Source organism: Cololabis saira, chromosome 17, assembly GCF_033807715.1.
Source record: "Cololabis saira isolate AMF1-May2022 chromosome 17, fColSai1.1, whole genome shotgun sequence".
In the NCBI taxonomy this organism is placed as follows: Eukaryota; Metazoa; Chordata; class Actinopteri; order Beloniformes; family Belonidae; genus Cololabis; species Cololabis saira.
Genome location: NC_084603.1, coordinates 9,466,261 through 9,483,020, shown reverse-complemented (window position 1 = coordinate 9,483,020; position 16,760 = coordinate 9,466,261). Strand labels below are relative to the sequence as shown.

The 16,760-nt window shown below is 38.6% G+C and overlaps 1 protein-coding gene across 1 annotated transcript; it reads left to right on the top strand.

Annotated features, from left to right (window-relative positions):
- Nucleotides 1-5,792: 5,792 nt before the first annotated feature.
- Nucleotides 5,793-14,951, top strand: LOC133464169 (interferon-induced, double-stranded RNA-activated protein kinase-like). Its single transcript, XM_061746203.1, has 19 exons — nucleotides 5,793-6,187; nucleotides 7,170-7,299; nucleotides 7,389-7,531; nucleotides 7,608-7,731; nucleotides 7,827-7,885; nucleotides 7,992-8,141; nucleotides 8,254-8,386; nucleotides 8,512-8,579; nucleotides 8,694-8,775; nucleotides 9,042-9,076; nucleotides 9,173-9,260; nucleotides 10,775-10,824; nucleotides 10,920-11,039; nucleotides 11,159-11,275; nucleotides 11,358-11,562; nucleotides 11,695-11,838; nucleotides 12,046-12,144; nucleotides 12,668-12,730; nucleotides 12,860-14,951. Exons 1-19 carry the CDS (start codon nucleotides 6,081-6,083, stop codon nucleotides 12,989-12,991), a joined length of 2,049 nt encoding a protein of 682 aa, XP_061602187.1. The 5' UTR covers nucleotides 5,793-6,080; the 3' UTR covers nucleotides 12,992-14,951.
- The last annotated feature ends 1,809 nt before the right edge of the window (nucleotides 14,952-16,760 follow it).

The following is a 16,760-nucleotide window of genomic DNA, read 5'->3' as shown; positions in this document are numbered from 1 at the left end:
CTACGCTTCGGAGAGGCGCAGTCGCGGTATCTGCGCTTGGAAATCGATTGCGCGTCTACAGCGCGTTGTACGGTAAAGCGTGTGGACGGCTTCAAAACGGTTATTAGGGCCCGAGCACCTTCAGTGCGAAGGCCCTATTGTATCTGTAGGAATTTTTTTTTTTTCTTTTTTTTTTCTTTCTTTTTTCTTTCGTTCTTCTGACGAAAGGAGGGCCTTTTTGCCCCCCTAAACGTGCCCAAAAAGTCACCAAATTTTGCACCCAAGTCAGGCCTGGCGAAAAATTTGATATTTAATGGTTTACATTAATGGGCGTGGCAAAATGGCTCAACAGCGCCCCCTTGAAAACTTTGTGCCTCAAGCCCCACGATACGGTTTGACGTACATGCACGAAAATCAGTACACACCTGTATCATGGCACAACTGAAAGAAAAGTCTCTTGGCGTCATGCCCTAAACCGAACAGGAAGTCGGCCATTTTGAATTAGTCGTGTCATTTTGGCGAAATTTGTGCCATTCCTTCGAAAGTTAATTCAGCCCGAACCGTAACGTGCACCCAGGTGTGTTATACATCAAAATGTGCGTCTCCATCCTGCGACAACACGCATTACTTTTCTCTTTCAAAAGCGTTACCGTGGCGGCGCTAGACGCCAAAAAGCGCACCCACCCTTCATCTGATTGGTTCGACAGAAAAAACTTTGTGCCTCAAGCCCCATAATACGGTTTGACGTACATGAACGAAAATCGGTACACACCTGTATCATGTCGCAACTAAAAGAAAAGTCTCTTGGCGCCATGGCCGAAACCTAACAGGAAGTCGGCCATTTTGAACATTCTGAATTAATCGCGTAATTTTGGAGCAATATATGCCATTCCTTCGAGAATTAATTCAGCCCGAACCGTATCGTGAACCCAGATGTGTTATACATCAAAATGTGCGTCTCCATCCTGCGACTACACGCATTACTTTTCTCTTTCAAAAGTGTTACCGTGGCGACGCTAGACGCCAACAAGCGCACCCCCCCTTCATCTGATTGGTCCATATTTGATAGTTCCCCAAAAGGCACCAAATTTGGCATGCAAGCCAGGCCTGGCGATAAATTTGATATTTAATGGTTTGCATTAATGGGCGTGGTAAAATGGCTCAACAGCGCCCCCTTGAAAACTTTGTGCCTCAAGCCCCACGATACGGTTTGACGTACATGCACGAAAATCGGTACACACCTGTATCAGTACACAACTTAAAGAAAAGTCTCTTGGCGACATTGCCGAAACCGAACAGGAAGTCAGCCATTTTGAATAAATTTTGTCATTTTGGCGAAATTTATGCCATTCCTTAGGCAGTTAATTCAGCCCGAACCGTAATGTGCACCCAGGTGTGTTATACATCAAAATGTGCGTCTACATCCTGCGACACCACGCATTACTTTTCTCTTTCAAAAGTGTTACCGTGGCGACGCTAGACGCCAAAAGGCGTCCATATTTGATAGTTCTCCAAAAGTCACCAAATTTTGCATGCAAGCCAGACTTGGTGATAAATTTGATATTTCATGGTTTGCATTAATGGGCGTGGCCGAACGGCTCAACAGCGCCCCCTAGAATACTTTTATCTGCCATAACTTTTGAATGGTTTGACATAGGAAGTTGTGGGTGGTGTCATGGGACTCTGTAATGAGTTCTTAAGCTTTGTTGGCCTTAATTAGCCCCGCCCCTTCTTCTGATTGGTTGTCCCGATTTTCTGCTATAACATCGGAATGGTTTGACATAGAGAGTCCTGGGTGGTGTCATCAGATTCTGTATGGAGTCCTTGACCTTCATTGGCCAGAATTAGCCCCGCCCCTTCTTCTGATTGGTTGTCCCTTTTTTCCGCTATAACTTTTGAATGTTTTGACATAGGAAGTCGTGGGTGGTGTCTTTTCTGATATGCTTATGGGGGGCGGTGGCCGTGAGTGCGAGGGCCCGTTCATCGCTGCTTGCAGCTTTAATTATTATTATTTTCACGTCTTGAAATAGATACATATGTCATTCCTTTTTGTAGTTTTACTAAAGTCTAACAAAATGATAAAAAAAAACAAAACAAAAAAAAACAATCCCATTCAGATTCCCCTTCATTTCTATATAGGCAGACTTCAAAAATTAATAAAAACAATCAAATCAAATCAAATACTAGTCAGCACACTGTAAGATATTCTTGTTCAGCATGTCCTCAAGTACCTCTGACATCATTTTCAAGTTCTTTTACCCTAGCATTTTACTAAAGTCTAACAAAATGATAAAAAAAAACAAAAAAAAAAACCAATCCCATTCAGAATCCCCTTCATTTCTATATAGGCAGATTAAAAAAAATCATAAAAAAATCTAATCAAATACTAGTCAGCACACTGTAAGATATTCTTGTTCAGCATGTCCTCAAGTACCTCTGACATCATTTTCAAGTTCTTTTACCCTAGCATTTTCTAATAATTACATCCTAAAATCATACCCAATACACAGGAATATAGGCAGATTTCAAAAATTAATAAAAAAATCTAATCAAATACTAGTCAGCACACTGTAAGATATTCTTGTTCAGCATGTCCTCAAGTACCTCTGACATCATTTTCAAGTTCTTTTACCCTAGCATTTTCTAATAATTACATCCTAAAATCATACCCAATACACAGGAATATAGGCAGATTAAAAAAATTAATAAAAAAATCTAATCAAATACTAGTCAGCACACTGTAAGATATTCTTGTTCAGCATGTCCTCAAGTACCTCTGACATCATTTTCAAGTTGTCACATTCCCAAAGAAACTGAATTCATTCATAAATATGATTTAGCAATACAATCTTTCTACATATTTAAAAATGATATTAAAGAACTATGTATGAGTGAAATTCCAACATCCTTGGCACAGCAGATCACATAATGAGGACATAACAGTTATGACTTTAGTTAGACAATTCTCATTCCAGGGGTGTCCTAAATTAATTGAAAAGAATCTGGTGATTCCCCGATACTTACTTGACCTTAACTATAAGAATTTTTCTTGCTAAACTTAATTATTGCGGCATGGTGGTACTGCACTGTAGCCTCACAGCAAGAAGGCCCCGGGTTCGACTCCCGGTTGGAGTGTGTGGAGTTTACATGTTCTCCCCATGCCTACGTGGGTTCTCTCCAGGTTCCTCCCACAGTCCAAATACATGCAGAGTTGGGGCTAGGTTACTTGGAGAGTCCAAATTGCCCGTAGGTGTGAGTGTGAATGGCTGTCTGTGTCTCTGTTAGCCCTGTGACTGACTGGCGACCAGTCCAGGGTACCCTGCCTTCGCCCGATGCCAGCTGGGATAGGCTCCAGCGCCCCCCGCGACCCTCTGTGGAGGACTCAGTGGTAGAAAATGGATGGATGGATGTAACTTAATCATTACATATTTTCTACTTAGTCATATTGATTTACAAATCATGGGTATAAATGGGTATAAAATGTATAATCTTATGTGCCTAAACTTAAATGTCAATATAGTAAGGCTCTGAGGTTTAACGGTAGGCTATCTAGCCATATACAACACAATACTTTTATTAAAAAAATATTATGTTTGGTGTGTCATATGAATTCAAACTTCTTCAAAAAAGTTGGAAAATTATGTGAAACATGGAGATGAGAAATTTAAAAAGGGGAAGACATATGGTGGAAATAAGAAAAAATTGAAGGAGTGCGGGTAAATAATGGAAAGATACATTATATTTAACCACATAAAACCACATCTTAAAGAAATACATGGTTTTACACAGGAACATCTGTACAACAGCTGGAATAAAGGAGAAAATGTTTCTTTTGTTTATTTATTAATGTATTTATTGATTCCGACATGTCTTTATAGACATCCATCCATCCATCCATCCATCCATCCATCCATCCATTGTCCACCGCATTATCCGAGTCCGGGTCGCGGGGGCAGCAGTCAGTTTATAGACAATAAAGCAAAATTAAAAGCCATGTCAGAAGTACCTGGGAACCTTATTACAACAGAATTGGCAGATGTTGCTGATAAGAACCTGATCTGGAAATTTCATACAATGCTGAAACACAGACTGTTTGTAGCTGAGTGGGAATTTGTTTTCACTATGACATCTCAATATTTAGTAAAATGCAGCAGTAAAAACACATGAAAGCCATGGTAGGAGTATCTGGAGACCTGTTGTAGTCTACATGGTGCTTTATAGTTGTCACATCCACTGTTTCCCTGAGCTCTGGATCTGTAACTGTCCATGGTGAGGAAGCTCCACAACTTCACATCATTCGAAGTCAAGAATCTGTCAGGCACACGAGGAATGGACACAAATGCAGCCACAAAGGGAAAACGGTTCAAAAGATTTATTGGAATAATCAGAGCAGGCAAGGATCAGGCAAAAATCCGACGAGGGGCAGGCAAAGGTCAAAGTCCAAAAAAGCTGTCAGCGAAGGCAGAGGTACCGGCAAGGGCTTAGGCAAAAACGGGGTCTGGGGGATGAAAAAGGTCAAGAGGTCAAAGGGTCAAAAACTTGGAAAACTCACTTGGCTTGAAAGACGGCTGAAGGCTTGGAGAACACAAGACAATCTGGCATGGACTGAAGAAGGACTGAGGCTTAAATACTGTGGGCATGATTGCAGCAGAGTGATTGCATGTGTTGTCAGGTAGTGGGGGAGGAGCCAGACACACCCACTCAACCTCAGACCGTGACAGAATCAGGTCAAGCCTGGGGCCTCGTTGCTGTTTTGAGTTAGATTCTTTACATTTTTAGACTGCTCACTGTGTGGTAATAATTTCATCTTTTGCTTTTGCGATTACGTTCAAATCTGATGAAGAGACTAAAAACCAGATCTGCTATCCATCCTTTTACCCTGATCTTGGGTCCACATCTCTATTGTTACAATGGTAAAGCCACACCTACAGCACACACAAGGCAGAGGCATGATGAGAATTAGGGAAGACTTTAATAAGCCAAACATCAAAATCCAATTGACAGTTTGATCAAGACCAGGTTACCTCAAAACCAGCCAAAAGTGAAAGTGAAAAGTGACATGCTGAACAGAAATATGGTGCAGTTTCCTGAAAACAATTTGATTAGATTTTTTTAATAATTTTTTTGAAATCTGCCTATGTACCTGTGTATTGGGTATGATTTTAGCATGTAATTATTAGAAAATGGTAGGGTAAAAGAACTTGAAAATTATGTCAGAGGTACTTGAAGACATGCTGAACAAGAATATCTTACAGTGTGCTGACTACAATTTGATTTGATTTTTTTTATTAATTTTTGAAATCTGCCTATATTCCTGTGTATTGGGTATGATTTTAGCATGTAATTATTAGAAAATGCTAGGGTAAAGGAACTTGAAAATTATGTCAGAGGTACTTGAGGACATGCTGAACAAGAATATCTTACAGTGTGCTGACTACAATTTGATTTTTTTATACATTTTTGAAATCTGCCTATATAGAAATGACGGGGATTCTGAATGAGCGATTGTTTTTTTTTTTTTTTTTTATCATTTGGTTAGACTTTAGTAAAACTACAAAAAGGAATGACATATGTATCTATTTCAAGACATGAAAATAATAATAATAACCGTTTTGAAGCCGTCCACACGCTTTACCGTACAACGCGCTGTAGACGCGCAATCGATTTCCAAGCGCAGATAGCGTGACTGCGCCTCTCCGAAGCGTAGATGGCGTGACCGCAGTCTTTTCTGCGTGCCTGTGTTTACTGTAAAGTCTATAATACGTGCGCATTTGAAATGTTCGCTCAGAGCCGCCCTGGACCATGGATGTATTATAAAACATGAGAGGTTTAACCACAGCGAATGTCTGTCGAATATCCAACGAATATCCAACGTAAAACTAACTTCACCGCGGTGTCTAATTACAGTTTCGATCTTGACGTAATGAAAAACCACTTACCTGAATCGAAACTTAGAGAGACTTAAAACCAGCTGAATCAAGGAAGATCGCGGATATCGGGGGACACTGGAGTAGAGGGAAGATGCACGGAGAAAGTTAGAGCAGAATCGGGAAGTTTGGGCTATAATATCTCATTTATTCCTGACTTGCTGCGTCACTGCAATGGATATTGGAAATGATATTTCCAAATTGCATGAACATGCACAGAAATGTAACCTTGTGCTTAAGTGGGATTACTTTGGCTCTGAAGGCCCTGACCACATTAAAACGTGAGTAGTCACTTTACATATTATATATCAATATATTGATCATCTGGGGGACGTGGGAACATGTAGTGACATGTCTGAGGGTCTCTGATAGGTGACAACATTTGAAATAAATGCGCCCTTTGAACCCATTAAGTCCTAGACATCTGAAGCTACAAAATGGCAACAGTAAATTATCCACATTCAAATTTGATAATATAAGCGATGATAATACATCGCTTATAATGTCTACTCACTGTATAATTATTGAAATGAAGACAATGTAATTTGAATAACCTCCTGTAGCTCTGAAAAAGCTTAATTTGTAAGGTTAAATTACAATTATTACAAAAAGACAGAGGCATTCAGTAGGTAAATAAACTTGAGTACCAATACCGAGGATAATTAGGTTTTTCAAAACAAATCATCAAATAAATATTAATAATCTACCTAATGAATATAGCTTAAAATAACTCCACTCTCCCTCGAAAAGTCTGCAACATGCAGTTGTTTACTATTTTAAAAAATGTTAACCAATAGAAATGACACATTTACAACATTCCTGAAAGTGTTTTTTCTACATTTCTACATGTGTAGCTTCCTGGTGCAGGGCTTGGCTTGTTCTGTTGTGCTTAAGTTTCAGGTTTCAGCTGCCCAGTTGATGCCCTTTCAGTATTTCAGCTGTCAAACTTGAACGCACCATCTGCAGGAAATATTAAATACTCAAAATGAGCAACCCTTTAACGCCTTATATACTAAATAATACACAGACAATCTTATAAAATAGGATACATTAAGTATTCATAGGCCTTGTAAGGCTTTTTTTTAGTGTGTTTGAGTGTGGAGGCCACTGAAGGAATGATGTGCAGATGTTGCCACCTAGAGGTTGAAGATGGTACTGTGCACAGATTCATGTCTTTTTATGTTAATGTTTTTATGTCTATGTCTCGATTATGTTATACCTTTTTATATTAATTATATTAAAACTCTTACATTTCCTCCACAGATTCATTTGGAAAGCTGTCCTAGATGGCAAATCCTATCCACAAGGTGTGGGGAAGACCAAACAGGAAGCCAAACTAAAGGCAGCTCAGAATGCCATGAAATGTCTGTACGAGGATGACAATCAGGACAAAGTAAGTTTATTGCTCCTCTCCGCCCAACCAGAGCATGTAAAAGAGTAAAAGGCAAGTTTTTATTTAATGGTGATTTATTATCTTAACAGAGTGAACATGCAAAAGAACCTTCTGCATCAGTGTCTTGTGCAAATGTCAACTTCATATGTTGGCTCAATCAATATGGTCAGAAAAAAGGGTTGACCGTGAAGCCTGTGGAGAGCATTAGACTTGGAAAAAGCGGTGCACCATAGTAAGTCTCTCCTGTGCATCTTGTTAATCATATTCACAACTTGGAATTCATCAAGCACTTTTTTGTTTATAATTAGTTGGTGTAAGTTTGTGGTTGGTGACAAGGAGTACCCAGAGGTCTCAGGAAAAAACAAGAGGGAGGCCAAAGAGCAAGCAGCCAAACTGGTTTATGACATACTATGTAGCAGTAACACCGAAGCGGTATGTAGATATACACAAACCCCCAGGTCTAAAACATTCTCTATAGACCACATTCCCTTTTATTAATCTCAAATATGTCCTGTTTCTATTTCTAGACTGCAGATGTATCAAGTCAACAAAATATGAATTCAAGTAAAACTGCTGCAGACATGTGGTGAGTGAATCACAGGGGCATTAGTTTTTACCTGTGCCATCTTCAGCACATCTTCATCAGCGTTGCATGTTAACTACAGCACTTGTTAATTGTTTGTTAATTACAGCACTGATACAAACACCTGGGGTTTTAGCACTGAAGACAGTAGCCGCATGGAGACTAATTTCATTGGAATCATAAACCACTACTGTCAGAAGAAGCAGTTGAGTTTTACGTACATTGAAGTGAAAAGAGAAGGTCCTCCTCATTGCCCCCAGTGAGTATGAGTTTGTACCCTGGAAAGTTTCTGTTGTCAGTATACTACCTTGCGACTGATGTGGGCCAGTATTGTGTAAAGATAAACAGTTTCTTCTGTTTTCTGTACACAGATTTTTCTACATGTTAAAAATAGGCAATAAGGAATACCCCATTGGTGAGGGTTGGAAATCGAAGGTGGCCCAGCAAAAGGCGGCTCAACTGGCCTGGTCTGCTCTCCAGGAACAGTCAGACTGGGACAGCAAGGTATAGGACATGTTCTGAGTCATAAGATTGTCAAATATCAACTGGCACAACGGTGCATGGAAATCACATTTGCACAATATTATATGTTAAATTATATTGCATACTTTTTTATTTGTGCATTTCAGGTGTCCATCAGGTCAACAATGTCTGAAGACAATGCAACATCTACATCTTTAGAGCAAAGTTCATCAGAGTAAGGCACTCATGGATGTAGAATTAAACACCGTGACTGTATAACTGTATTACCAGTTGAAAGTGCTGAAGACGCTGTACTTACTTCCCTTACTGATGCATCTTCTGTTTTTAGGAACTTGAATAATCCATTAACAAACAACATGGAAGAGAGAAAAAGTGAATCCATTATATTTGCTGATTCATCTAATGACCAGGTCTGTCTACTCATAATTAATCCTTAACATATGTTGAGACTGCACGCCATAATAAAAGATCTGAATATTTCTCCTGTGATCTGGAGACGCCATATCTGGAGAGTATTCATTGCTCAGTGTAGTTAATGATACTGAATAACTGCAGTGGGAAAAAATAGGGTTCAGCTAACATTAAGGAATGTATAGTAACTAAAATAAAACCAAACCACCATTACCTTGGGAATATAATACATCCATAATAACTAAATACATTTTGTCCATTTTAGGCACCCCAGGCTGGAGAAAATACACCATCTCCCCTGTAAGACTTTCTTTAGTGACACTAACATGGAAACAGATTGTTAATAATGATAAACAGTGCTGTGGAACAATCATTTCTTGCTCTTTTTCCTTGAAGAGGGTCTGAAATGTCACCAATGAGCCCGTCAACCAGTACTAGTGACTCTGCAATGGAGACTGGGTCGTCTCATCATTCCAGCAATAAGGTTTGTTATTTTTCTCAAAAATGTTGTAAAGGTCAGACATGGAAATTAAAGTTCATCATTGTTGATTCTCAATAATAATGCTAGTTCTAAATCTGTCAAGACATTTTTAAGATTTAACAAAGCCCAGCTAATTTAAAAATACCTCTTTTTAAATGTTTTAAATGTAAAAATGAGACAAAGTTGCTGTCAAAAATCGACGTCTAGTATTTGGACCTTGCATCTCTGGGTGTCACGAAGGACCCAGATGCAGGAGACTGAGGCGGCAGGAGAGCCAAACAAACGTGATTTATTTAAACTAAAAACGCTGCTGAGCAGGATTGCAAGACAAAAACAAAAGCCCAAACTTGACAAAACCAGAAACAAACTACACAGAACCAGGACGGAGTACGTGAACAAAATAGTAACCATGGCAAGAAACAGTACAGACCAGCAGAGGGGAAGGGAAAGACAAGACGAGATATATTGACTGGGCTGACAAGACACAGGCGCAAACAATCAGGGCAGATGGGACAGAACTAAAACACAAGGACACAGACTTTCAAAATAAAACAGGAACAGATGTAAACCCAAACCGTGACTGGAGGGTTCGGACACCCTGAAATACAGTAGCTACAAAGGGGTTGCAAACATCCTCATGGCAAGTTAATTTGCAGTCACTAGCAGTTGCACAATTAAGTAGTCCAAATAAATGTCATTTTCATTCTTATTTTTTATACCTTCCAAACAATGTGATGCAGCAACCTCCAAATCTTAATAATATTACAAAAGACAAATAAGACATGCCTCTTTTTCTGTTATTGCATTCTTTGAAATACACAAATCTAGATGACTGTAAAATAATGAATTGATAGAAAAATGTATGTACAATACAAAAAGCCTTCAAATCAAATAAAAGAGCAATAGCTCATTTATATTTTGATAGTACCCGATTTATGATTTATGTCACTGTGTCACTCATGTGACGTGGAAGTTAAATAAAAAGTGAAAATAAAAAAATAAATAAAATAAAAAAGTCCCCATTAAAAACATGAATATAAACTAGAATAATAACTTAAATGTAATTAAAAGAAGCATCTCTTTTGTCTTTTGTGAAAACACAATTCTACTGAGGTCACATGGCGTAGATGCTAATAAAAAATTACATGAAAATTAATAGAAATCAAACATTTTCTTCAAAAATTGGAACATCAAATAGGAAAGCACTCAAATGCATTTTGTGTAGTTACAATTCGTAAATTCGGTTTGACAGCTATTAAATTATTCTGTGTGAACAAGCAGCAATAACTGATATTTTGAAATGAGAATTAATATCTTCAATCTCTTTTTCAAAAAATAACTATAATGTTTTTGTTTTTTTTAATCCACAAGTTTATCAATCTTCAAGTCACTGTAGCTGTTTACTGCTTTTGTAAAAGGTTTCCGCTGTAGCTTTTCATGCATTATGGAGCTGGGCCCCTTTTTAGCAATTCATTTTGACATTTTAAATCCTTTTATGTTTTATTCTATTCTCTTAGAATGATGCCAAAAATGAAAGTCTGGACAATGCAAGAACTACGCAGTCAAGGTACGGAGAAGTTTAAAACAGCACTGTGAGGATGTGGTTGAGAACCAGGCATTGCGTTTACCTTCATGCCTAAACAGTTTCATCACTATCTGCAGATTTACTCCAGATTTTGACAACATTGAAAGGCTGGGCAAAGGAGGTTTCGGCCATGTTTACAAAGCAAGAGAAAAGCTGGTGGACAAGGACTATGCTGTCAAGATTGTCCGTGGTACAAAGTAAGTGAAGGATGCAGTTTTGTTTCGCAGAATACAAACAGTAATATTTAGCGAATAGATGCGTTAAAAGGATTGTTTGAGTGTTTTATCAATTATTTTTGTTATAATCCTTTCAACAGGAAGGCTTTGCGAGAGGTGACTGCCTTATCAGACCTCCAACACACCAACATTGTTAGATACTACCATTGTTGGATGGAGGACTCAAAATATGAAGATTATAGCTCCAGCTCCTCTGAGTAAGTCTCATCTTCTCATGAGATGTTACTGTATTTTATTTACAGAGTAACAGCCATGTCCCTTTTGTACATTCTTGTGTAGGTCTAAAAGTAACTCATGTCCACAGTACCTCTACATTAAGATGGAATTATGCAACTCTGGAACACTTAAAGACTGGATTAAAAAAAAGAATAAAGATAGTCTGCAAGATACTCAGAGAAGAACAGAAAGTCTTCCTGTTGCTCAACAAATAGTGAAAGGAGTCGAGTACATCCACTCCTGCTGCCACATTCACAGGGACCTGAAGGTGAGTCTTTGTCTTTTCTACCAGTTTAGTATCGGTAGGTTTATGCAGAAAACGTATGAATCCAGTACAACATATTGAACTGGTTTTTGTTTTAACTGTTTTTCATCACTGTTCTTACTTTTCAATGGCCAGCCCACCAATATCATGTTTGGAAAAGATGGAGTTGTGAAGATTGGGGACTTTGGTTTGGTCACTACGGAGATCGAGGAGGACGATGAAAACCTGATGAGTAGAACAAAAAAAACAGGAACCAGGAATTATATGCCCCCTGAACAAGTGAGACTGTTTACTGAATGACACAAATATCTCATTTTTTTAAATGCAGGTGTTTGTATTTTTAAACTCACAGAGTAGGCCACTAAGTTAAAATATTTCAGCAATCCAGCTGTTAATTATCGTTTTATAGTTTAGTTCCAGAAATATGCAAATATCCCTTTTACTTGTACCTTCACTGAAAATATATGAACTATATTTCTATTACAGATGACTAATAAATACAACCATGAAGTGGACATGTTTGCTTTGGGGCTGATCTTCTTTGAACTCCTTTGGAAAATTTCTACTGGCCACGAAAAAGCAGATGTGAGTCTAACATAAAGACAAGGTGTCAGAAAAGTTTAATATGAATCGAATAAGTTCATATTCAGATTATTTGTAGTTATAAGTAAACTCCTTAATATAGTTTCTTTTAGAGTAATGTTAATGAACACGATTGCTGTCCATGTGAACTTAATCAGCATGTATTAATGACAACAAAAAAATCTCACATCTAAATGTTCATGTTCTTACTATTTATTTAAATTATTACTTGCACAAACAACACTCTTCTTCCTCTGCTCCCTTCAGTCGTCATCACAGCAAGTCATTCATCTCCATGTACTCCCTCCTATCCTCTGCATTCTCTTCTCCCACACCAACAACCTCATGTCTTCCTTCACTACATCCATATATCTCCTCTTTATCTCCTCCCTTCACTATCCCTCCTCTGTACTGTCAAAACCATCTCAATCTGTCCTCTCTGACTTTATCTCCAAAATCTAACATGTACCGTTGCGTAAACTATAGTAAAAATCCTCTTATTCTTTCATAAATGCTTATTTTTCAGATATGGAAGGATGCAAGAAAAAGGAAGTTTCCCAAAGAATTCTCAAGGGCTTTTCCCCAAGAGGTGGCCAGCTTTGTTTGTCTGATAAATAAATGCTAATATTAGTTAAAATAAAATTGCAAATATTAAAGCTGATACACAGATCTCAACCCATCTCACTCACTCTCTCCTTTTTCTTTTCTTGTTTTAAAGTTCCTAATAATTCAATCGCTGCTTTGTGAGAAGCCACAAGACCGACCTGATGCAAGTCGAGTCAAGGAGGAGCTGGACAAGTGTGTATTAGTTGTTCAAAGAAGCAAAGAACATGAGAATCGCACAGTCTGACTCAGATCTTAAAGAGCAGAATGAGCACTTGAAGGCCTTTTTATTGTTTAATGACTTTTTTTCCTTTTAACTGCTTGGAAGCACTTTTATTCCGTTACGGTTTTGCGTTGAGGATGATGCAATGAATGAAAACGTTTTTTTTTTATTTTTTTTAAATCACACTAATAGGATTTTAACATCAGTCCTATGTATTGTGTTATAACGTAATCATGTTTATGTCATTTTTAACAGTCATCTTTATTCTGCTCTGCAAATCTCCACTTTTGTGATCCATTTATTTGTCTTTGTGTGAACTGTTACTGGGACTGTACTTTTTTAAATTATTTGTTACAGATATCATTGCAAACATGAATTCATTGTAAATTAAAAATTATTTACAGTCATAAGGAGAAATTTTAGACATTTTAAGTATTTGTGAATACTACACGCCTTATTAAATTCATTGACATGGCAACATCTTATTTTAAACTGTCAACAAATTAACTTTAAATATGTCAAGTAACAGTGTAAAAAACAATTGTTCTCCAGGTCAAAGTGGTTGTTACAGACTTGCATGCAAAAGTATTTCAATTTGCCTTCAGATTCGAGAAGAAAAAAATTTCTTCCTTACAACAGAGCAGGAATAAAGCTATTAAAAACCATGCTCAAATGTGATTTAATGATAAATATCTCCAAGTAAGGTGGTGGAAACATGTTGGCAGCAACTTCACTGTTTGGAAGAAACATACCGTACTTCCATGAGGTTATAATTGTAATTTTCATGTATTTGGAGTATTAATCTTATAAATCATGTATGGAATAAGGACCAAAAATTTGTATTCATAATGCATTCAGCTTACACTGACATCTGTGTGATTGTTTGATTAAGGAGTGACAAAACTTCTGTTTTTTTTAATTATTATTGATGCAAACAACAATAAAAAGTGAGAAACTGGGCTGGTTGGTAGATGTTCAGTGATGGTATCAGTTACAAAGCCCTCTGGTGGACATACGACTTCATGTTATAAGTCTGGATCAGTGATTTTAAGTATGAAAATGCCCACTTAGGGTGTTTTTGAGCTTTTGTAATGATTTATGGATTCCTTGTGCCAGGATTATGGAAATTTGTGGTGAAAATGTTTTGTCTGAAAACAAAAAAGAAAAGAAATACAGGTTTAAAATGTGACAAACGTCTCTTGGAATAAAGGCCTGAAAGTGTCCTTAAACGCCGCTTTTTACGCGTGTTCAATGACGCGCGTAAAAAGCACCGTTTAAGGACTGCGCGAAACACGACTCGTATAAAACGCCGCTTTTTACGACGTTTTTTGTGCTCAACACAGCGTTTTTAACGCCCGTTTATTCGACAACGCGTTAAATCAAGCTCGCTTTATGGCCCCTATGGCTTGCCATAAGAAACTCCTGAGGTAACGGCGTAGCCCTCGCCGTACGGTGCACGTTGCCGCGTACCCTACGTAGGCGTAGGCTTTGCGTTGATTTAACACGGAACCATAATTCAGGCTTTAGGTGATGAAATATCGACTAATTTACCCACACACATACATACACATAGCCACATAGACATACACACACACACTCTCTCAAGCACACATACACATATATATGTATGTATTCATACATGTACACATACGCACACATAGCTACACATACACACACACACGCACACATAGCTAGAAATACACACACACACACACACACACACACACACACACACACCTAGCCACATATACATATGCATGTGTACACGCACACATACAGCCACTTAAGTCATATTCATATACACACACACCTGACCTTTGGATTTATTTTATATTATTTAAAAAAAAATGTATCCCAATTTTCCCCCCATTTTACCACCCAGTGCTCCTACCTAAGTCAGTCCTGGGCATTGCTCACCTCTACCAACCCCGGGAGGGTCATTGTTCAACACATGATTATTGGTTTTGTGGGAAATGTTAATGCTGTGCACAATGTTTTTTGGTGTTGTGTTGTTTTTGTGTTGTCATGACTGAATAAACTTAATTCATTCATTCAAAAGCCCTTGGACTCTGTGGACTCTTTCCGCTTTCTGGGAATTACCATCACCATGGACTTGAGTGGGAACTGAACTCCACGACTCTCCTGAAAAAGGCCCAGAAAAGGCTGTTCTTCCTCTGACAGCTGAGAAACTTCAGGCTGCCAAGAATCGTGATGAAAACTGGTCAGGCCGCTGTGATTCTGTGGAGATAGAAGACAGGAAAGTCAGGATACCGGCCCACCGCAAAATAACTTCAGCTCGCAAAACAACTTCAGCAGTAAAGTACAAAGGATTACACGAAAACATGCTCATATGGGGGGCACGGTGGCGCAGCTGGTAGTGCAGCCGTCTCACAGCTAGAAGGTCCTGGGTTCGATTCCTGCCGGGACGCTGTGGGCGCTGAAGTGCGTGTTAGTTCCCCCATGACTTCAGTGCCCACACCCTGGGTGGGGTTGGCAAAAGGATCTTTCTGTGTGGAGTTTGCATGTTCTCCCCGTGTTCCCTTGGGTAGCTAATGGGAGCTACCCTCACAAAAACATGCACACAGTCCTGGGCTGTACATGCCCCCTCTGGCCAACCGGGGCGCCAGATGGGGCCGGAATAACGTGATCCTTCCACGCGCTACGTCCGGTCAGAGAATCCTCACCCTGTCTGGTGAAAAGAAGCGGTCCGTCACTCCTCAGGATAAGAAGGAGACCTGAGCTCAGTGTAGGGCCCTCCCTGGGTTGGCAGAGGAGAGCAATGCCCAGGACTGTTACTTAGGTATGAGCACTGGGTGATGAAATGGGTAAAAAATCGGGGATAAAAAAAAAAATTTAATAAAAGAAAACATGCTCATATGATCATTAACATGGTTTTACCTCTAACACATTTTTATCTCTGTCTTTATAAAGCACTTTGAACCACCTTGTTGTTGCTTTAGAAATAAACTTGCCTTGCCTTGCCCTGCTATGCACATAAACTGGTCCGGTCTGCTCTTCATGAACAACTACGGTGAGGTAAATGACGTGTTCTTAACCCTTTGTTGTCAAATATTGACTTACAAAATGGAGCATGGCTCCGTCATTAGTGATCTGATAGGGTTGTGCTGTAATATTATTTTTTATTGTGCATTTCAGTTGTTGGCCAGATCCAGGTCTGTTCCCTCATAGTTAAACAGAATCTACGTATAAGTATAGAAATAGTCTTCAATATCCCTCCCCTACTCCCACTATAGCAGGCAAGTAGAAACTATCCGATTAATCCCATTACTAGAATTGGCAATTCATAGATATAGAGTGAGTGATAGAAAAATATCACTCACTCAGACTGCTGTGTTCAGCATTCAGTAAAGATTACCATTGTTAATGATTCTGAGTAGAAGAAGCTATTTTATACTAACTAAATAAAAGATTCTGATGACATAAAACACAGAAGTGATTAATTGTAGGCTACGGTACTTAAAATAAAACCATTGGAATATATCAACCGCATGATAATCAAACACATTTTTGTGTCTTATATGTTTCCCAGGCAGTTCAGCCAAGAGAAAATGGATCGTCCAACATCCCCAGACAAACTTCTCTGTGAGTCCTTTTAATGGGGTTGATATTAAAACGTTTTTTAAGCTCACACTTTGATACTAATGCCTGAGAAATGTAACTTGCTGAACTTTTTACTAGTAGGAGAAGCTCTTGAAAGTTCATCAGAAGGCCTGACAACTAGTAGTGGTGACTCTCCAACAACTGATCCCTCCAGTGATCAGGTTTGTCATTG